The sequence below is a fragment of the Melitaea cinxia genome, chromosome 29 (genome assembly GCF_905220565.1).
Source record: "Melitaea cinxia chromosome 29, ilMelCinx1.1, whole genome shotgun sequence".
NCBI lineage: Eukaryota > Metazoa > Arthropoda > Insecta > Lepidoptera > Nymphalidae > Melitaea > Melitaea cinxia.
This window is the reverse complement of record NC_059422.1, coordinates 1157902-1180716: the sequence shown is the minus strand read 5'-3', so window position 1 is coordinate 1180716 and position 22815 is coordinate 1157902. Positions and strand designations below refer to the sequence as shown.

Genomic DNA, 22815 nt, shown 5'->3' with positions numbered 1-22815 from the left:
ACCGTGTCGGTGCTCTAGCCAATTAAGCTATGGAACGATGTACCCGCTAGATCGAAATTTTTGATATGATGATTTTATTTTCGGTTTAAGCGAACCATACGATACTCGATAACGACTCTTGGCAACACAATTTTTTCCGTAGTTATTTTTGTTTATTTTATGCCTTAGCTTACAGGGCACGGGAATGGATTTGAGGCGTCGCGGTCAAAAGGTTCAACCAAGTCATACGGAGACCGGTATGGGTAGATGGTACCCTTCTCGAAGTTGTTCAGGATTATATTTACCTAGGCCATACTATCCAACTAGGCCGCAACAACTTCGAGAAGGAGGCCGATAGGAGGATTCGGTTGGGCTGGGCGGCGTTTGGCTGGCTTCGTCGAGTCTTCTTTTCGAAGATTCCGCAATGCTTGAAGACAAAAGTTTTCGCCTGTGTTAACAACTTAACATACGGAGCCGAGACGTGGACACTGACGAAGGGACTGGTCCACAAGTTTAAAGTATATGGTCTCATACTAACCGCAAAATTTCCCACTTGATATACAAATCTAATATGACGATGGTTAGCGCAGCGGTCGCAGCACTGGCTGTTGCGCTGGCGGTCGCGGGTTCGATCCCTCTTACGACAAACATTTGTAGTGAACCGGTTGCGGCAAGACAACTCGCATAGTTAGTAATTTCGATGAGGACGGTAAAGCCGTAGCCACGACCACCATCGAGGCAGCAAGAGACCTTAAGGAGAAGCTGGCGTACCGCTATGGCAATATTGCCAAAACGAAGGTGCGCACTATTGCGTCCATACTGGCAAATTTTCGTGAGGGCGTTAAGATAAACCGACTAACGGTGGTCGAAGCCGTCATGAACCATTTCGGAGCCATAGTCATGGCTGCCCGGCTATCGGCGGCGGAAAAGCTGGTACTCATCGGAGACGTAACCCCACCAAATATATATTTTTTCATTTTTTTGGCAAATATTTTAATTTTTATTTTATTGAGTTGGCATTGAAAAATACATACAACCCTTAATTTTAGCCCTTCTACCACCAACCCCTATTATTATATATACATATATATAATTCTATACGAAAGGAATATCATTTTCACATAAACATTATTAAATGAATTCGCCTTTTTCCGCCCTTCTTCACCATACTTTGTACTTACATAAAAATACTTGATTTTTTGTTAGTCTAAGATCTTACCACATATTACCAGGGGTCGGGGGGTTTTTGCTAAAACATTATTGATTAATTGACGACCCCTTGCTTTATATGAAACTAGCTGACCCCGCAAACGTTTTTTTGCCATATGTGTTATTAATATGTTGGCCGATTCTCAGACCTACCCGATATGCACACAAAATTCCACAAAAACAGTCCAGCCGTTTCGAATTTTATATATAAGATTTTTTACTGAATGTTTTGTTCAATCACAATAAAATATAGCCTATATCACTCCTTAATTGTATAGCTTTCTGTTAGTGAAAGAGTATTCATCATCGGATCAGTATTTGCAAAGATTACCCCCTACATACAAACAAAGTCATAAACTTTACCTCTTTATAATATTAGTAGAGATTTATACATTTTGGCATTACAGAAAGCCAATAATCCAGATTAATAAAAATGAGAGTACTCGAAAGAAAACAAATATAATTGTGTATTTGAAATTTATTTCTTATGAAATACTTGCGTCATTTACCGTCAACAATTCGTTACAACTAGCTGTCCATATGTTACAATCTTTATAAAAAATAAACAAAAACCTCACAGTTACATGAAATTTATTTAAAATTACGATATTAATAACATTTTTCATAATATACTATAACGAATCTACAAAGGGAACTGCGACGGGGCATGTTATACTTATTTTTATTAAATTTAAAAATGGTTATCGACTCGGCAACCTGCAAAATTTTCAAATTCACTTTTCTTCACTATTTTGTACATATCGAGACGTCTTCTACGTTCTCACTGGCGTCTAATGAAGTCCAGGAATCACCTAAAAATAAATATACTTATAATTAGTTTCAATTGGTAGTTTAGCTCTTAAACTAAAAAAAAAAAAAAAAAAATAATTCGTGAAATATTCAAACGGTGAAGCTTGAAATAAAAATAGTAGTTTTTGAAGTGAAAACTTCTTTTGGGGTACCGCACACACATTTCTTCGTATATAGTAAGTTAGGCTGATCCGTCACGCTCTGAGATGAAAGGCTCGACCGGGTGAACTCGGAATTCATTTCATTATTGCTTGATTGCGATTACCAATTAAGTTTTCACTTCTGCCGTGCCGTTAAGCACGGTTTTTTTTTTATATTTGGGAGCTGAGAACTGCAGACTAATATGCATATTTACTAGTCAATTGCATTCTTTAGAGGCAGAATGTACTGCGGCGTATCCACATATATACTTTTTGTTTTATATTTTCTATAAACATATTCTTTATAGATGTCAAGAATTTGTATTTTAAATTCTTAATAATTTGTTTTAAAATTTATTAATTCTATTGTATATTGCTGGTGGGGGGGATATGCGGAGTGCACGTGACTTCGTCCGCGTGGACTCCGCTTCTATTGGTCTTAGCTAGATAATATATAGCCTATATATAGCCTATAGCCTTCTTCGATAAATGAGCTTTTATAAACATATTCTTTATAGATGTCAAGAATTTGTGACTTTTTCCGCGTGGACTATAGGAGCGGCCTATTGGTCTTAGCGAGATGATATATAGCCTATAGCCTTCTTCGATTAATGAGCTATCTAACAATGAAAGAATTTTTCAAATCGAACCAGTAGTTCCTGAAATTAACGCGTTCAAACAAACAAACTCTTTAACTTTATAATATTAGTTCAGATTTTTCTTTAACAAAACGTCGTGGTAGATATCGAATATTTTATTATTAGTTCAGCCGTTAAATAGCTCATTCAATAAAGTACGATCTATCAATAAATATATATATAAGAGTTTGCAATACGACAAGTTTTATTTATATTTTTATAATTATTTAATCTTGGTATATGTGACAAAATTGACAAGATTTAATAATTTCAAGGTGTAGGATACCTAGACGGGCGACCTACGCCGGCACCGCCTGGGGCAGCAGTGCGGGCACGGGGGCCTCCTTGCCGGCCGGGGCTTCCTTACCGCCCTTCTGCTTCTCCAGCTTTATCTTCTCTCCGTTCATTATCGCCTTGATGTCGTCCGCGTCTAGCGTTTCATACCTGTAATAGTAATTTTTAGGAATTATCAACCTAGGTTGGCAAACAAGCGTACGGCTCACCTGATGGTAAGCGATTACCGTAGCTTATAGACGCCTGCAACATCAGAAGCATCGCAAACGCATTGCCGACCCTATATCCAATCCCCCCAGGAGCTCTGGTCACCTTACTCACCAACAGGAACACAATACTGCTTGAAAACAGCATTATTTAGCTGTGATCTTCAGTAAGGTCGAAATACAAACCCAGTCGGGCTGCTCCAGATTTTTAGTGGAATTATATCCTGCTATGCCCTACGTCAATGGATATTAAGAAGAATTCCATTCAAGAATATTTTTAAGAATTAAATCATTAAGGATTTTTTACCTGTCAATGCAAATCAAGAAGAATGCGTAGATGAGTTCTTGTTAAGGAGATGTCTTCCATAAAATTTAGCAAATCATGACAAACACTAAATTAATTATACGCAGATAACTTAAATTTCTTTTCATTACAATTTCAAGTTTGTACGATTTTATTTTTGTGTTACTCACACATTAGGGATTCTAAACGTTTTTTGAATATCATATCAAAAATTGACCGCTCCAGCGGGATTCGAACCCGCGTCTCCGACTGACCGTGTCGGCGCTCTAGCCAATTAAGCTATGGAACGATGTACCCGCTAGAGCGAAATTCTTGATATGATGATTTTATTTTTATTTTCATTTTTAATTTCAAGTTTCCCCGCCAATTACGCTTACAAAGACAAGTCAGACAGAAACAGGCAAGCCGTGGTAATATGGAATCATTTTTCTTCGGTACATTTCGAGTATAAAACCTTTAAAACACAACCAAATCAAGGCTCACTTGAGCAACGCGTCCGCTAGCGCCTTGTGTTCCTTGGCGTGAGCGCGTAGAATAGCTTTCGCTCGCTCGTAGCTGTCAGAGAGAATCTTCTTGATTTCTGCGTCCACCTGGAATTAAAGAATATTTCAACTGATTAGTCTTTATATATTGACGACGTGTTGGCGCAGCTGTCATAGCACTGGCTTTTACGCTAGCGGTCTCGGGGTCGATTTCCGCTCACGACAGACATTTGTATCGACCTCGATATGTTAGTCGTGGTCTGGGCGTTGTGTTTGTGTATTGTGTGTTTCTAGACCCCCCCTCCCAACACAGGAGAAACTCCTACTAGGGGATCCGTTGAGTGTGAAACGTTTATTATTATTATTTTTTTATTTTTCTCTTCTCTTGATAAGAGAAGGTAATAATGTAGTAATGAGTATGGCAGATGGTTCTGCGTTGGAGGTGATTGTCGAGGCTGTCAGAAATTTTCGAGTGATACGGCAAGTGTTGAGAGCTGTTGCTTTTTTGTAAGGTGTATGTTAGATTGGTAGACATGTTTAGAATTTTTAAGCTGTTAGTAAGAGTTTTAGGTATGATTCCAGTTGCGGAGAGTACAATGGGAACAATATGAACGGTATCTGCATTCCACTGTATTTTAATTTCTATTGCGAGGTCCTGGTACTTTGTTAGTTTGTCCGATATGGTTGTTTGAATATTGTGGGTGTTAGGAATAGCAATGTCTATTAGATAGACTGTTTTGTTTCGTTTGTCGTGAAGAGTAATATCTGGTCTGTTGTAATGCACTGTTCTGTCCGTTAATATAGTCCTGTCCCAGTAAATTTTGTAATTTCTGTCTTCTAAAATGACATCCGGTCTGTATTTGTAGTATGGTTGTTTTTTGGCTATGAATTTGTATTTATGTGCGAGTTCTTGGTGAATGATGGATGCTACTTGGTCATGCCTGTGTTTGTAGTCGGTCTGTACTATGCTTCTGCAGGAACTAATTATATGTTGTATAGTTTCGGGGGCACTATTGCAATGTCTACATGAGTCATTAGTCTGATTGGGGTCTTTTAAAATATGTTTCCTGTAATTACGTGTAGCTATTACTTCGTCTTGTATCGCTAACATGAAGCCTTCGGTCTCAGGGAACAGTTCACTCTTCCTTAGCCATTCGTTCGACTTATCTTTGTCGACGTATGTTTGGCATAGGTGGGATCGGTGTCTTCCGTGGAGGGGCTTTCCAGCCCAGGTAGCGATTTTCTGTTTTGGGTCCGTTAGTTATTTCGTTATAATCGTTCGTCGTTCGGGATAACAAGGTTCCACAACCACCTTGGAACTTATGAAGCCGACCGATGGCGGGATAACCATCCAACTGCTGGCTTTGAAATACACAGGCCGAAGACGGGCAGCAGCGTCTTCGGTGCGACAAAGCCAGTCCTGCGGTCACCAACCCGCCTGCCCAGCGTGGTGACTATGGGCAAAACACACGAGTTCACGTTATTTTTGGCGTAAACTTGTGGAGGCCTATGTCCAGCAGTGGACTGTATAGGCTGTAATGATGAGTTATTTCGTTAGTCTGTGGTTGTCTGTTATTTTATTTATTTATTTTATTTTATTTTATTTAGGAAACGTACAGTACAATAATACAGTAAATTAATAAATTCATACAGCCAATACACAAACCAGCAAAGTTTCCAACAGTAAATAATTCATAAATGAGCAAAAGGAACACATTAACAAGAAATAATCGATAAATCACATACAGAAATATAAAATATAAATAATTCAAGCAACACTAAAATAAAACAATTAAGACACAAAAACAAATAGAAAAAATTAATACAATCATTAATTAAGTTACAATCATTAGTTAAGTTATGTAAGTTTAGCGGTGTAAGTTTAGTATCTTTTCCGCTTGCATGCCTGTGTAGTGCTGAGGGTTCTGATTTAATGTGAAAGTATTTCCGGAGTGTAGTTATTTGTTTGTTGTGTAAGTTATGAATGTCTATCAATTCCCTTCCTCCTTCTTGGTGTGGTAGTGTGAGTCGTTGAATGCAAGATTTTAGATTACAATTAGAGTGCGATTGGTGGGGGATGAATAAAGTGATTGGTGAGAACTAGGGTGCGATTGGTGGGGATGAAGTGTGATCGGTTAGGTTTAGAGTGCGATTGTTGGGTGATGAAAAATGTGTGATCTCTGGGGATTGAGTGCAATTGGTAGGGTGATGAAGAGTATAATTGGAGGGGGATGAAGAGTGTGATTGGTGGGAACTAGACTGCGCTTGATTAGGACAGAGGTGTGATAGGTGGGGATTGAACAGTGTGATTGTTGGATACAGAACAGTGATTGGTGGGGGATGAAATGTTATTGGTAGGGACAGAGGAGTGCGAGTGGTAGGGACAAAAGTTCAGCTCAGTTGGTGGCAAGAACTCACCATCTCGTTGGTGGCGGGCCCCAGCGTGTCCCCGCCCCGCGCGGGCTCCACGGCGCGCAGCCCCACGCGCTCGCTCATGCCCCACTCGCGCACCATGTGCACCGCGATGGACGTGGCCTGCTTCAGGTCCGAGGACGCTCCTGGGGGCAGGTGGACAGGGGCTATATCGAACTGGGCTCGAGACTGCTGACGGACTGAGATGGGAATCGCGGCGAGGTAGCCTTCGCCAAGGTGAAAAGACATTTTTCGTCTTGCTTGATCTAACTAGGATTTAGTTTATCTAGAATATCTCAAGGTTCGTAGGATAGTTTGGCCTTAAACATATTGTGACGACATCTATCGCGCGAAAATACGAACGACTACAAACTACGTAATTAGAGAAAACTGACGTATGCTACATCGCGCTATCAGAGTTTTCAAAGTGATTAAGTATATATACGAGATCCCGACAACAACCGTCGGGGCGGTAGCCCGCCAGACACAACATCCGTCTGGTCGGAGGATCCTCCCTTTTCGTTGGTTGATGAGGAATTCAATCACCATGTTCCTCATACTTCCAAACTGGTGACCCCGACGTGATTCAAACTATACCATCAATCTAACTAGGATTTAGTTTATCTAGAACATCCTAAGGTTCTCGTAGGATAGACGGTTCGACCTTAAACGTATTATAAAATATTAACTTTAAACAAAACAGCAATATTTAGCTCAATCCATTCTGTACGGGTTAACGCACATTGAGCAATATGATTGTCTTGCAAATTAGTAACCTCTTTAATTTAGCTGATTTATTACGAAATCGTTATTTGACTGATGCAGATTTCTAATGAAATTGTTACTTGTTTGCTACGAATGACGTCAAATGACGTCTGTACTTCTACCTATATATACTCAAAATATTCTTCATAAAATTAGTGTTTGATCGACTTTCATTGTGTTTGGTTTCCATCATACCTTCCCTCACATGTCATCTCTCACTCAACCGTAGACTGTATCATACAATTTTTTTGGTCCTTCGAGGATTCATACAGAGAATACAGCCTTGCTGTTTGACAAGATTCATAGAGTGTTAGATTGACTTTCATTGGGTTTAGTTTCCCTCATAACCTTCCCTCACATATCATCTCTCACTCAACCATAGACTGTACCATACACATTCCAAACCTTCACAAACACCATTTGAATGTCATGGTACAAAATATCAGCTTCCATAACCCAAGCTATCCTCATCATTCTTAACCTCAACCTACTACCCTCATTTTTACTTTAAATCATCCGAAGACATATTTGTAATGCTTGTAATGATACAAGTATCTTTAAATGTGGTGCTTAACATCTGGCAAACCATCTGTTATTGTAGAATTTCTAAGACAAATATTTCCCTTCTAAAGTAAGTCCCGATATGAAATTAATATTAATAGATTAATACAAAAGTAAATAAATAAAAATAAAAAAAAAAATTACCTGAAGTAATCTTGTCCGGTCCAAAGACTAATTCCTCAGCCGCTCGTCCTCCCATCATTGTGTCCATCATTGCCAGAAGCTGTTGCTTTGTCACGTGATATCTATAAAAAAAAATACACAGAACAATAAGAAAAAAAAAAATCCAAAACTGCACACCTCCACGCACAAGTTTAAAACTATTGCTTGCAACTTATACCAACGCCCTCTACTAGCTTGTTTACGAACTAATAATCAAGCATACAACGATAAATTCGATTAATTGATATGGTTCTTGCAGATAATCACAGATGGTTCTGATTCTATATTATTTTTTGTAAAAAATTTGAAAAAAAACTTCAGCTGTCATATTTGATAGGTTTCTTAATTAATGGTTGCCTGGCATAATAAAAAAACAGCTTATTTCGTCACGTGGATCTCCCGTTATTTTGCTATCATCCATACATCCAAAACGTTGACGTCCTACGTAATATTTTTTAATTGATTCTTTTTATTACAATAGTATTCCAAAATATCTTCAAGTGATATTTTATTTATACTTCGATGTGTATTCTGAATAAGTGTGCATTTCATATCATATTAACGGGATGTTATAATTAATATAGTTTTAGAGCCTAAATGATCGACACGAAAAGATGAAGAATTAAATAATAATTATGGATGATCACAACTTGTTTTTTTTTTTATGTCACTAGGTCGGCAAACAAGCGTACGGCTCACCTGATGGTGAGAGATTACCGTAGTTTATAGACGCCTGCAACACCAAAAGCGTCGCAAGCGCGTTGCCGACCCTACCCCCAATCCCCCCAGGACCTCTGGTCACCTTACTCACCAACAGGAACACAATACTGCTTGAAAACAGTATTATTTAGCTGTGGTCTTCTGTAAGGTCGAGGTACTACCCCAGGCGGGCTGCTCCATATTTTGAGCAGGAAATTCCTGCTGTGCCCTACCTCAGTTAAAGTTGTAAGCAAGCTCTTGGTCTAGGAAACGAATCAATCGCATGTCCTATTAGTACAAGCAAGAGCCGGTAGATGGCAGAGTTTAATAACCTTTACGTAACACTGATCAGGTGAAGTGCGGGTGGATGGGGTGTGGCAAAGTCTAAAAGCTCAAGGTCATTGAGAAGGGGGGAGTCTCTTAGCATTATAAATATATAGAGGTTTAAGAGTAAGCGATTTCCATATTTTTTATGATGTGAGAGTAAAGCACAGCCGGAGCCGTGCTATATTAAAATTCTTCTTTTTTATAAATATATCGATTATTTTTTTTAAACTTGTCCAGACAATAACGACAAAAAAAGAATTATTCGATTCGGTCCAGTCGTTCGAAACTCATGCGAGGACATGCGTTTCCGTCATTCATTTTTATTAATACTTAATTAATTTTTATTTTATTTAGAAAATATATAGGCAGATATGGACGTATGTTCTTTTAATTTTAGTCAAAATTTGTAATTATTTATATAAAAAAGAAAGATTTAAAAATAAAATATCAATCTAATAATTGTGTTTGCAGGCAAACGAAGAAAAACAGACTTCAATTATATCGACAAGTAATACAACGTAGGTAGACAAAAAAAAAGTCAAGTAAATACGCATTATCAAAGATTACTCCAAAAGTTGTAATCAGATCTCGATGAAATTTAAATGTGACCACATGGCAAACATCGGCTTTCGATTAAATTAAAAATCATCAAAATCTGTACACCGAGTAAAAAGTTATGCGGATTTTCGAGAGTTTCCCTCGATTTCTCTGGGATCCCATCATCAGATCCTGGTTTCCTTATCATGGTACCAAACTAGGGATATCTCTTTTCCAACAAAAAAAAAAGAATTATCGAAATCGGTCCATAAACGACAGAGTTATCCCCGAACATACATTTGAAAAAAAATATATACGGTCGAATTGAGTAACCTCCTCCTTTTTTGAAGTCGGCTAAAAATAAACCACTATTTCTCTTTATACTAATTAATAGCAGTGCTCCGCGATTTCACACGAGTTAATTTAAGGGGAAAAAATAATCTATAGCCTTCCTTGGTAAATGGGCTATAAGTAGTTCCTGAAATTAGCGCGTTTAAACAAACAAACAAACAAAATTTTCAGCTTTATGAGATTAGTACATATATAGATGTTACCTTTCCTTAGCCGGTATGTAGGCGGTGTGTCCTAGCGAAGGACCTCGGGGGATGATAGTCACTTTATGTAGAGGGTGAGAATCCTGAAACACACATTATTGTTATTATTTTACGCTTCAGCCTGTAATATCCCACTGCTGGGCATAGGCCTCTTCCTCCATGTAGGAGAAGGATCAGAGCTTAATCTACCACGCTGCGCCAATGCGGATTGGTGGATATTTTCCCTACTAACGAACATTATCAGGTATTTATTATAGGCGGGACCGCGCCACAAATGGCGTGTTTTACCAAACACACAGAACATATATACAGATACATATAGATAACTTCTAAGATAAACAGAAATAATTTTTGAAGACTTTTCATATGTATATTTTTGTCTCAAATATATCTTACATATAGACAGACACGAGTTTCGTTTTATTACAGGTACATAGATTATAGCTCATTTAAGCCAAACTAGATGGCGCTGTTCTATACTCTAAATTACACTTTGACTAGGAAAAAATCATTCAGATCTGTGCTTGACAGATAATTTTGGGCACAATATGGGATTGGTATAAACTAGTGTAGTGTGTAAACTACCTTGGTGTAGTAGGCGACGATGGCGTGGCCCCCCTCGTGGCAGGCGGTGATCTCGTTGGCCTCATCATCAGGAAGACGAGCCCGTCTTGCCGGACCCATCAGAACCTTGTCCCGGGCCTCCTCGAGGTGAGCCATGGTCACCGTTTTCGCACCTTCGATCGCTGCCCTGGAAATATCATAGTGGAATAAGTATTTATAATAAAAAAGAACTATAATTTTAATTAAACATTTTTTTAATTAAGTAAACGTCAATTAATTTTATTTTACTTTTACACCAGTGTTCCCAAAGTGGGCGATAACGCCCCCTTGTGGGCGCTGCAGTACTAAAGGGGGGTAAATGACCTAGAAAAAAAATGGTGGTGTTTTAAAGAGGTTTGGGGGGCGATTGTCATTTAATCTATAAGGACTCTCGACTAAACTCGTGAACATCAACTAATATTCATTAAAAGATTGCTCAAAGGGGGCACTATAAAATAATTTATTCTCTTAGTGGGCAGTAGACAAAATAAGTTTGGGAACCTCTGCTCTCTACCATTTCTAGTACTGCATTTTAACTCCATTGTAATAATAATAAATAATTGACGCTTAATACACAACGGGGCTCGGTAGGGTTTTCTCCTATGTCAGGGTTCGGAAACAAAAACACCCAAACATCTATATAGCGATCACTAGCGCAACAGCCAGCGCTGTGACCGCTGCGCCAATACCTTGGCAACGTTTAAGTTCTTCGTTTGTATTTGTTATTATCATGACATGTTTATTATATATATATAAATAAAACATTCACACAAAAAGCAAAACGAACGTACAAAATCCACCTAAGCATCTAGTATGTAGTATGTTCAGCGTCTCTCACTATCACCATAACCCTTACCAACTAACCGTACAATACTCACTTAAGAGCGGCCTGGTTGACCATACTCTCCAAGTCAGCTCCGGTGAACCCCGTGGTCCCTCGGGCCAGTGACTCCACGTCCAGGTCGGGGTGGGCCGCTACCCGGGACACGTACATCTGGAGTATCTCAAGCCGACCTCCGTAGTCTGGGGTCGGGACTGACACCTGGATAAATTTATTGATCAGCAAATTTTTTTTTTTATACAACTATGTCAGCAAACAAGGGTACGGCTTACCTCCTTGTTGACAGACCTACGTTATATGATCATTATTGGCGACGCACTCAGTAGCCCAGAGAGTTTTATAGTGCAAAAGAATGTTAAAGAGAATTCAAAATTTTGAATACACTTACAATAATTAATTAATTCAAAACTACAATTTTAATTTCTAAATTTAACAATATATAACTATTTATAACTGAAGTAGGGCACAGCAGGAATTTCCTGCTCAAAATATAGAGCAGCCCGACTGGGGTAGTAGTACCTCGACCTTACAGAAGATCACAGCAAAATAATACTGTTTTCATGTAGTATTGTGTTCCTGTTGGTGAGTAAGGTGACCAGAGCTCCGGGGGGATTGGGGATTGGGTCGGCAACGTGCTTGCGATGCTTCTGGTGTTGCAGGCGTCTATAAGCTACAGTAATCGTTAACCGCGTAGTGATATAAAAAAAAAAAAACTTTATTGTACACCACAACTACACTGTACACATTGCATATATTTTAAGACAGTTACAGACTGAAGTACATTGGACAGACTTACTTATAATAAAAAATAAATAAATAAATAAATATATATCTACACAATACACACACGGTCATCTGTTCCTAAAGTAAGCAACTTCATGCTTGTGTTATAGGTAACAGCCGACTAGTATATCTATATGTATATTTTTTTTTTCGATAAACATACTTATAAATAATACATATATAAATAAATATATATATTATACCCAGACTCGGGGTGGGAATTGAACCCACAACCCCTGGAGCAGAAAGCAGGGTCACTACAAACTGCGCCAACGGGCTAGCCAACTATGGCTAACTTATGGCTAATTAGCCATTTCTTCCCAACTACCCATAATAGTTATGCCATACACTGACCTCTACATCAAATCTGCCCGGTCTGAGTAACGCCTGGTCTAAGTCGTCTCTCCTATTAGTCGCTCCCAGAACAATCACTCCTTCGTTCTGATGGAAACCGTCCATTTCTGACAGCAGTTGATTAATTGTCTGAAAAGCAATGATACATTTATAAATAACTTATGATTTATGGTGTACTAGCTGACCGGGGGAACTTCGCACTGCATTTTTTTTAATTTTGCAATAAAAACATCGCAGTCATTAATCGAAATAAAATTTTCAATAATTATTTCAAGTTAGAAAAAGTCAGATATCTGTGCAAAATTTCATTAATTTTAGGTTCAGTTGTTTCATCAACATCAATCTTTTTTTAGATAATAATAAAACAAAAACTAATAGTGTAAGTTAAGTGAAAAAGTCACATATACAAAATCAGAGTTCCAAGGAATGAAATTCGATTACGTAACTTGCAAGAGTCAAGCCGAAAATAAACAAATAGTACTGTCAAATTGCAATTCTGAGCAATAGTCAAACAAGCAATAGTGCTGCCTCAAATGTTAAATATTAGTAAAACAATATTTCACTAGAATTATAAATAATTACAAATTGAAGCTGGTGTACCGAACGCGACCGAATTTGCGATCACAGCAAATTTTTTATTTTATTTTGAGATACACATAAAAATATATATATATAAAACTAGCCGACCCGTGTCCACTTTGTTGGGCGTTAATTATTATTATAATAACCAAATAACATACTTTAGAGAACGAATTTTATAGCACTTAAATAAATAATATGTTGCTCCAACGCCATCTATCAAAAATCGAGAAAACGTCGTCAATACTACAATAAGACTAAATTAATAACGTCGAAAGACTAATAAATTGTTTTCGAAGTGGCGATAGATGGCGCTAGTTTATTTACGATATTGATATTTTAATCTTTTCCTTATTCACTGAATTTTTTGTTCAATTATTTATTATAAAATATTTATATAATTTTTATTTACTATAAAATATAGCCTATGTCACTCCTGAATAGTGTAGCTTTCTGTTAGCGAAAGAATTTTCGTGATCGGATCAGTATTAGCGAAGATTATCCCCTACATACAAACAAAGTTGTAAACTTTACCTCTTTATAATATTAGTATAGATACTAATTTCAACTAGGCCATTAACCTTTTTAGTCAACAGACTTCTACAAATTAAATTTTTTTAGTAGTAAAACCAAACGTAAGTATTATTAGGTACAATTATTACCTGATTGGCGTATGGATGTAAGACACTGTTGGTTCTCTTCGCTCCGACCGAGTCGATCTCGTCGATAAATATTACACACGGAGCTCGTTCTTTGGCCGCCTCTAGATATATTAAAAATTAAATTTATAACCATATAACCATAGATTCGAAAGAGCTGCCATTTCTATGAGTTGGTACTAATGCCTCTAAAAACTCCTCCGTGGATCATAATACGAATAAGATTCAGCCTGTAACATCCCACTGCTGGGCATAGGTCTCTTCCTCCATGTAGGAGAAGGATCCTTAATCCACCACGCTGCTCCACTGCGGGTTGACGGATATATTCCCTACTATAAGTAACGATCTATAGACTATCTCAATGACTGAGCAGGCACAGGTCGTCAGCGTAGTCTAGGCCTTCAAAGGTTTTGGTTAACCCCCACTATATACTGCGGTGTTTCCTGCCGTCTGTTCTGCATGATGCCATCCAGAATGATGAGGAACAGCAGTTGGATAGTTTTAGGGTGTGTTCTTAAGACCGCACGGCAGAAGTGAAAACTTTTTTAGGCGCACCGCACACACATTCCTTCGTAGGTAGTAAGTTAGCCTGATCCGTCACGCTCTGAGGTGAAAGGCTCGACCGGGTGAACTCGGGATTCATTTCGTTATTGCTTGATTGCGATCGCCAATGAAGTTTTTACTTCTGCCGTGCGGTCTTCAAGACACACTCTTTTTTTTTTATTCTTTATTTGGGCACACAAATAGTATGACAACAGGTACAAAACAATCAGTATATAAACAAAATAGTAGTCAATAGTTCGCAATTAAGAAAAATAACTTGTGTTCTGTTATAACTCACTGAACAGATCTCTGACGCGACGCGCGCCCTGTCCAACGAGGATCTCGTCGAACTCGGGACCCGCTGCGTGAAAGAATGGTACCCTCGCTTCCCCGGCTACTGCTCTGGCCAGCAACGTCTTTCCGGTACCGGGGGGACCTGAAGGGGGGGGGGGGGGGTTACAGTAACAAGCTATAAACTAATAATAAGAATAAATAAATAGGATTTTCTCCTGTGTCGGGGACCAGAAACACACAATACACAAGCAAAAACGCCCAGACCACGACAAACATGTATATGGCCAATACAAATGTTTGTCATGTGCGGGGTATCGAACCCGCGACCGCTAGCGCAATAGTCAGTGCTGTGACCGCTGCGCCAAATTAATATATTCATATTATATTTATAATAGGTTATACACATAAATAGATAAAAAGAATAGTTTGTAATTAAAAATTAGAGTCTGCTACTACGGGTTTTGTCAATCTCACAAAAGCATTTGATTGCGTCAAGCGTGAAACACTCCTGCACAATCTTAGAAATAGTGCTTCATTTCGTTGCTTTATATCTAAGCAAAATAATTTTATAAGTGACTATTGAAGATATTAAACTCGACGAGAAGTCTAGTACAATCAGAAAAATTGGAGTAAAAGAGGTGTTCCAAAAGGATGAATATTAGGTCCATTTGTGTTTCTAATATATATAATTGACTTACATCTTGAAAAAGACAATTTTGATAACATTTATTATTAAGATCATCTCGTCGATATAAAGAAAGTGTTAGCTAGATTTTACCCAATAGAAATAGCTCCAAAAGTAAAGTTACAGACCTACTAGTAACACTCCTTTGGGCAGCTTGCCACCTAGTGACGAGAACCGCTCTGGAGACTTCAGGAATTCCACCTTGAAAATAATTTAGACATTAGACTAAATTCTAAAAATATTTTTTTTAAACTGCTAGATAGTAATTTGTCAGGGCAGATGACTTTCTAAATAGGCGATAAGGTTAATCACTAAAAGGGCTTAGTCTGAAAACAGGTGTGAACAATGTGTAAATATTTATCTGGATGTTTACTCTTTTTGGTAAAAACTACTGAAACAATAGTGAAGAAACTAAATATGTAAGTATTATTGTATATACACAATATAACTAGTTATGATTTCAAAAAAAAAAAAAAAATACAAAACCAAGTTACAAGTATTTTATCATTTAAGAATTACAAATTGAAGAAATAATTGTAACACAGTGTATTCCTCCAATATGAATATCTACGTGAAAATAAAATTTCCTTAACACAGATTATATGTATAATCCATATAGGATGACCAGTCTGAACTCGATTTTTTTTTTGTGTGATTAAATCCTTTGCATAAGTAAATAGTTGTAATTGATACCATTTGTTAAAATGTTTATTTGAAATAAAGCTTATTATTATTATATACACTACACACGGTCGTCTGCTACGTGCTCGTAAGCAACTTAATGCTTGTGTTATAGGTAACAGCCGACATAAAATATTTTAGAAATAAAACATATATTAATTAACATAAATATTACAATCTGGAACAGAAAACAGGACCACTTCAAACTGTGCCACCGGCACGTCGCCAAAGGCAAAGGTAACTGCGACCGATAGCGACACCGGTAGTTGTAACGCGCCGCGTCCGCCATTTTGTCTGTCGACGGCAAATAGTTCAAGAGTGCGCACGCGTCGTTAATTTGCAAAATGAGTTCCAGTGACGAAATACATTTTTAATTGCTAATTGTGGCAGTAAAGAAAAATGCTTGTATTTGGAATTATAAATTGAAAGAATACAGTAATAAAACAATAAAAAACAGATCATAGATGGCGGTTTGTGAGAAAGTTATGTGATTTTGACAATAAATTCATAAATGAAAAAACCCCATTGGTAAGTCTATTATTTATTTTTAACCGACTTCCGAAAAAGGAGGAGGTTACTCAATTCGACCGTATATATGTATATATTTTATGTATGTTCGGGGATAACTTTGTCGTTTATGAACCGATTTTGATTTTTTTTTTTTGTTAGAAAGGAGATATCCTAAGTGTGGTACCATGATAAGGAAACCAGGATCTGATGATGGGATTCCAGAGAAATCGAGGGAAACCCTCGAAAATCCGCACAACTTTTTACTGGGTGTACCGATTTTGATGAATTTTAATTTAATCGAAAGCCGATATTTATTATGTGGTCACATTTAAATTTCATCGAGATCTGATTACAACTTTAGGAGTAATTTTTGATAACGCGTATTTACTTGACTAATTTTTCGTCTACCTACGTTGTATTACTTGTCGATATAATTGAAGTTGGTTTTTCTTCGTTTGCCTGCAAACACAATTATATTATAACGCGATATAAAAAATAATATAAATGATATCAGATTATTTATAGGCAGATTAATATCGTCTTGTCGTACCACCACAGTGCCACAATTTTTGTCGGCGTCAACGAAGTAAAAACAATAACAGTGTTTCTTCTTCGGAATTCATTTTGCAACTGTTTCCTATACTAAGAGAGCTGCCGTCGATTTCCGAAGTTAGAATGTCGACTGCTGCAGTTACCTCTGCCCTTGGCAACATGGCACTCGTGTGTAAGAGCTCTATACTTCACATATAACATAAATACATCTAAACTAGACACTGACCACGTCTTTAAGCTCCTGTTTGGCCTCATCGGCTCCCTTCACGTCATCGAACGTCACTGAGATGTCCTCCGGGTCCACCTCCACTTGGTTGCCCAGCTGGATCCTGCGCATGTTGGTACACGTTTGTTGATTATACACTGCTTTTAAGGATAACGAGACCAGTGAGTGATTCTCGACCTTTTGGTGATGAGGGACCATTTTTTTTATACAACTAAGCCGGCAAACAAGTACACGGCCCACCTGATGGTAAGCGGTTACCGTAGTATACAGCCGCCTGCAACACCAAAAGCATCGCTGTATCCAGGAGCTCTCTACCTTACTCAAACAGGAACACAGCACTACTTTAGAGGTATTTAGCTGTGATCTTCACTAAAGTTGTTGTCAAAATGTTGCTGATGCCAGTGCATGAAAACACTATGAAGTAACATGACAGCCGTCAAGCCTGTGATAGTTTACGGTCGCACACACTCTGGTGGTTCCACAAAGTTAATACTACCCTGGATTTTGGCAAGTATTAAGCTTTATTCCTATATACAGAGGGAAATTCACATACTACTTCTTTATAAAATGCTGTGTATATTATTCATATTCAACATATAATAATTGTTTTGTTAGAATGTAAAACATTATACTAACTTGGCGGATATGTTCCCTACTATGAGTAACGATCGCTATCAGGTATTTATGACAACAACCGGGACCCAAGGCTCAACATGCTCTCCGAGGCACGGTGGGGAGACCCACCAGGACATCCAAACCAGAAAGAAATATTTGTGCTAATACAAAATTAACATACAGAATCACTGTAGAGAGTTACCTGAAGACAGTTCCGCTGACTGATGCCATGAGGCTGACGAATATAGCCAGGAAGAGGACTATGGTTAGCAACTGTTGCACCAGCTTCAGATATTTGGAAGCCTTGGTGCCGCGGACATTGTCTGGATGTGATCCTGAAATAACAATTTATTATTATATATTTTAAATTTCAATATGGAGTATATGCTTAAAACAAAACCGACCGAGGGCGAGATAACCATCCAACTGCTGGCTTTGAAATACAAAGGCTGAAGACGGACAGCAGCGTCTTTGGTGCGACAAAGCCAGCCCTGTGGTCACCAACCCGCCTGCCCAGCGTGGTGACTATGGGCATCACACACGAGTTCACGCCATTTTTGGCGCGAACTTGTGGAGGCCTATGTCCAGCAGTGGACTGCAATAGGCTGAAGTGATGATATTTGTTTCGGACGGCAGGGACACGTCTAACCACCCCCACTGTCGTCCTGGGGCAATCTGCCACTTAATTGACGTACGCCCTTGTAGCAACTTGCGCCGGTTACGTAAGCCACCACGCACCCCTGAATGCGTATGTACGTCACTACGAACCCAAGGACTTCAGAAGACGTCGCCAAAGAGAAACAAAATTATTTATAGTATCTCGATCCGCAGGTTTCGACTCTTGACTCTCGTTTCTTCCTAGTATTGTCTATTCCACGGCTGACTGAGTGACTGAGCCCAAATTGGCTCATTTATTATACGGTCCTATTTTACCGTATTGAAGACCGTGAGTCTTACTTTTTTATTCGCGATTTATTATGAGCCGAAACCTTTGGAGCCCTTATTTATGTACAAACCCTTCCAATTTCTACTTATTTGAATACGTCAAACCCTATTCTACAACACAAAAGATAAATTAGATCCATTACCTTACATAATAAAAATTTCCTAGAACAAAAACTTCCAAGCCTTTCATTAAAACAACTTACACTTCATACATTTCCCTGAATATTTTAAAAACTATAAGCCCTATTGACTTGAATCTTTTTGTAAAACTAGTTTTGAGTCAAGACCTTTCTTTTAGGACTAATTTCAAAATGGTATCCTTATAAACAAAAAATTACATTTTCAAGTTTCGTTATTATTCACAGTACAAAACCTTACTATTGAATATTCTTACAAACTATGTAAATTTGTTCTAACTAGACTTTCATTATATTTATAATTTACAAACCTTAAAAAACTAATAAGAAGAAACCTAATCAGTCTCATTAAAACATATTCATATTAGAATCCTACAATGTTTTTGTCTCTCACTCGTTGGCAAAATGAATGAGAGAAAACTTGCTAAAACGGCTAATCAGTTTCCTTACATGTCTTGACTTGTCCTGACATGTCTCTACTTGTTCTAACATGCATTGACTTGGGGGTCTCGTCGCCACAATATTTCAAAACATGATATACCTATCTAATTGTTAGTTAAATAGGTATAAAAATAATGTCGAAACTGATGTTATAATTTAATAAATATTAATTTACTTATAGATGTAAAATATGTGATGTAGCACTAAATATGTGTGTCTTATAAATGTGAACATATGTGACAAGGACGAATTGTGAAATTCACGATTTGTGAAGGTCCCCTAATGAGATCAACAATATATAAATAACAAAATTACCGGCTAAATATCCCTCAGCAAACGCTATCTTGATCTTGTCTTTCTGCTGGTTTGTGAGTACTGTATCTTCGCTGAGCAGCTTCTCGAGTCTCGGAGCCACATCTGGACTGAGCGTTGTTTGCTTGTCTGTGCTATCTGTGACATTGAGACCTAGAAGAATTTAATGATACAATGAAAAACTTGCTCAATTTCAGGAGCACTCCGACTGGGGAAGTCCTTTACAGAAGACCACAGCTATATACCACTACTCTCAAGCAATGTTGTGTTCCTGTGGTGAGTAAGGTTGAGAGCTCCTTCGGGGGTTGTGGGGTAGAGCCGGCAACACGCTTGCGATGCTCCTGGTATTACAGGCATCCATAAGCTAAAGCATTCGCTTACCAACAGATGGACTGTATTCTTTTGCCACATTTATAATAAAATTGGCATTCTATACGAAGGGGACTAGTAAAATATTTTACATTCAATATTATTACCATTTTAATGTTCATCTAGAAATAGTTACCTAAATATATTTTGATAAAACTTAACATTATATAGCATTCCAAACATTTTTGAATATCATATCAAAAATTGACAGCTCCAGCGGGGTTCGAACACGCGTCTCCGACTGACCGTGTCGGCGTTTTAGCCAATTAAGCTATGGAATGATGTACCCGCTAGAGCGAAATTTTCGATATGACGTATTTTATATTCGGTTTAAGCTTTTCATTTGGAATACCTTATGTGTGGGTGACACAAAAATAAGATCGTAGATATTATATAGCATACATGTTCAAACAACAACAAAAAATCCTACAATGGCTAATGTAAGTAGTGTAGTATTAATTAACTTCAACACGGGCAACCTGTTCCATTTTTTATTCCTAAATTTTTAAAATCTTAAATATCTTTAATTGAATTTAATTAACAATAAATTGCTTGTCTGAATCTAAATAACGCTATGGCTCGTATGAATTGTAAAGAGAAATACAGTTTGTTAAATATTAATTCATAATATAACTTTTCGAGAATGGTCTATTAGCCTAGTATGACTCTGCTTTCAGTTCTAATTTTTTGGGTCCAATTTCCACCACTAGTACCGAATACAGACATTAAGTAAAGGAATTGTTATAATTATTATGAAAATGTTTTATTACTGTTTTCGGGGATATAAATGAGATTTTTTATTCTACAACATAAAATCCTCCAGGATCGGGAAATATAATATACATATATAATATATATACAGCTAATCTGCTAAAATGACTCGTATGGGATATGGGAACATTTATTTTATGGATGGAAACTGAACCTACAACCACTGTACTAATGGCAAGTCATTGGTAACTACCGCACACCATTATTGTTTTATCATCAAATGTTCTGTTAATGTTTAATGGCAATTTCAATACTCTATTTATCTCTGAATTTACCGACTAGAAATAAACAATTTCTTCCTATTAGAAGTTTTAAAAACTTACAAGATAGTTTGTATTAATGATTAATAATATAATGAATGAGATACACCACGATCATCTTGAAACTTAAGAAACCGACCGATGGCGGGATAACCATCCAACTGCTGGCTTTGAAATACACAGGCCGAAGACGGGCAGCAGCGTCTTTGGTGCGACACAGCCAGTACTGCGGTCACCAACCCGCCTGCCCAGCGTGGTTACTATGGGCAAAACACATGAGTTCACGTTATTTTTGGCGTAAACTTGTGGAGGCCTATGTCCAGCAGTGGACTGTATAGGCTGTAATGATGAATGAGATATATACATACAATGCCATCTCAAACAAACCTTAATAGTAATCTGTATTAATACTGACCGAAAAACTTACGTAGTCTATTTATTAAGTTGGGATTCCTTTTTAGATCCGCATGAATTCCTCTCTCCGTCTTAAAACCTCGCACTTGAATGTTGTAATTAAAGGAATTATTGTGCAAGCTATTGAAAAGAGAACCCACGAAGTTATCAGTGAAAGTGAACTTAGTATTATTGCCGCGGAAATCTACCGTCACCGTAGGTGCTTGGAGCCATCCGTTCTTATTCTTTTCGAATGAACTTTGGGATATATGAGATATTTTTTTTGCCGATTTTAGGTTCTGTATATCTCTGAAACCAGCCTTAGAGGCTCCGGCGAATGATACAGCGGATCTTACGTCGATTTTACACATCTCCGCTAAGACATTCTTATCAAAATGACGCAAAGCTTCATCGAAGCTATCCGAACAAAGTGTTGCATCAGATAACACTCCCGCACTTTCTTTTCCCTTCACATCCTTGTTTTTAGCGTTGCTTTGCTTCCTTTGTCTGAATAAATTCGAGTAACGTGATGATAACTGACTAAAACTTACTAGAATCTGGAACAACACAAGGTTACAATGACAAACAACTTCTATAGTATATTATTTGGGTTTACGACAAAAATGTTTAAATATTAGACATTTGCCTGGTTTTGGGTGTTAATAGAGTTCAGTGAGAACATGTTACATGTAGGTGAGATGTTTGTTTCCTCTTCATAAAGTGCACTCGAAAATTTTGTAGGTTTTTTTGTCCTTACGTCAATCTTTAGCAAAACATGGCGAATTTTATCGATAGACAAAAATTTCAGTATTACCGATTTTATTTTTATCACACCTTTCGGCTTTCACTTTTAATATTGGACAATTTTCAAAAAATATTTGACGATAAATTGGAATACATGTAAATTAAAATATAATCACAATGATTGCGATTTATGAAGTATTATAATATCACTTGAAATAAATAGCTTGTCTGTTATTTATTCGATTTCTACATCACTTATTTAATACTTTAAAAATATAAACTCGTTCATATATAGTAAGACAGAAGGTAATAAAAAACTACAATTGCGCACTTAAATTCCTATAAGAAAATATCACAATACAATAAATATTATTATATGAGACTTCATGCAATATGCCTAAAATTGAATTAATTGTCTTTTTGAACGCAAAGTATTTAA

The 22815-nt window shown here is 37.4% G+C and overlaps 1 protein-coding gene across 1 annotated transcript; it reads right to left on the bottom strand.

Annotated features, from left to right (window-relative positions):
* Positions 1 to 1651: 1651 nt before the first annotated feature.
* LOC123667673 (ATP-dependent zinc metalloprotease YME1L) lies at positions 1652 to 22438 on the bottom strand. The gene is made up of 17 exons (XM_045601514.1): positions 22279 to 22438; positions 21667 to 22189; positions 19843 to 19992; positions 18207 to 18339; positions 17390 to 17492; positions 15549 to 15621; positions 14740 to 14877; positions 13902 to 14002; positions 12661 to 12789; positions 11561 to 11724; positions 10665 to 10830; positions 10080 to 10162; positions 7945 to 8045; positions 6481 to 6620; positions 4064 to 4170; positions 3063 to 3220; positions 1652 to 2000 (listed from the first exon to the last, which is right to left on the bottom strand). Exons 1-16 carry the CDS (start codon positions 22312 to 22314, stop codon positions 3076 to 3078), a joined length of 2292 nt encoding a protein of 763 aa, XP_045457470.1. The 5' UTR covers positions 22315 to 22438; the 3' UTR covers positions 1652 to 2000; positions 3063 to 3075.
* Positions 22439 to 22815: the final 377 nt, after the last annotated feature.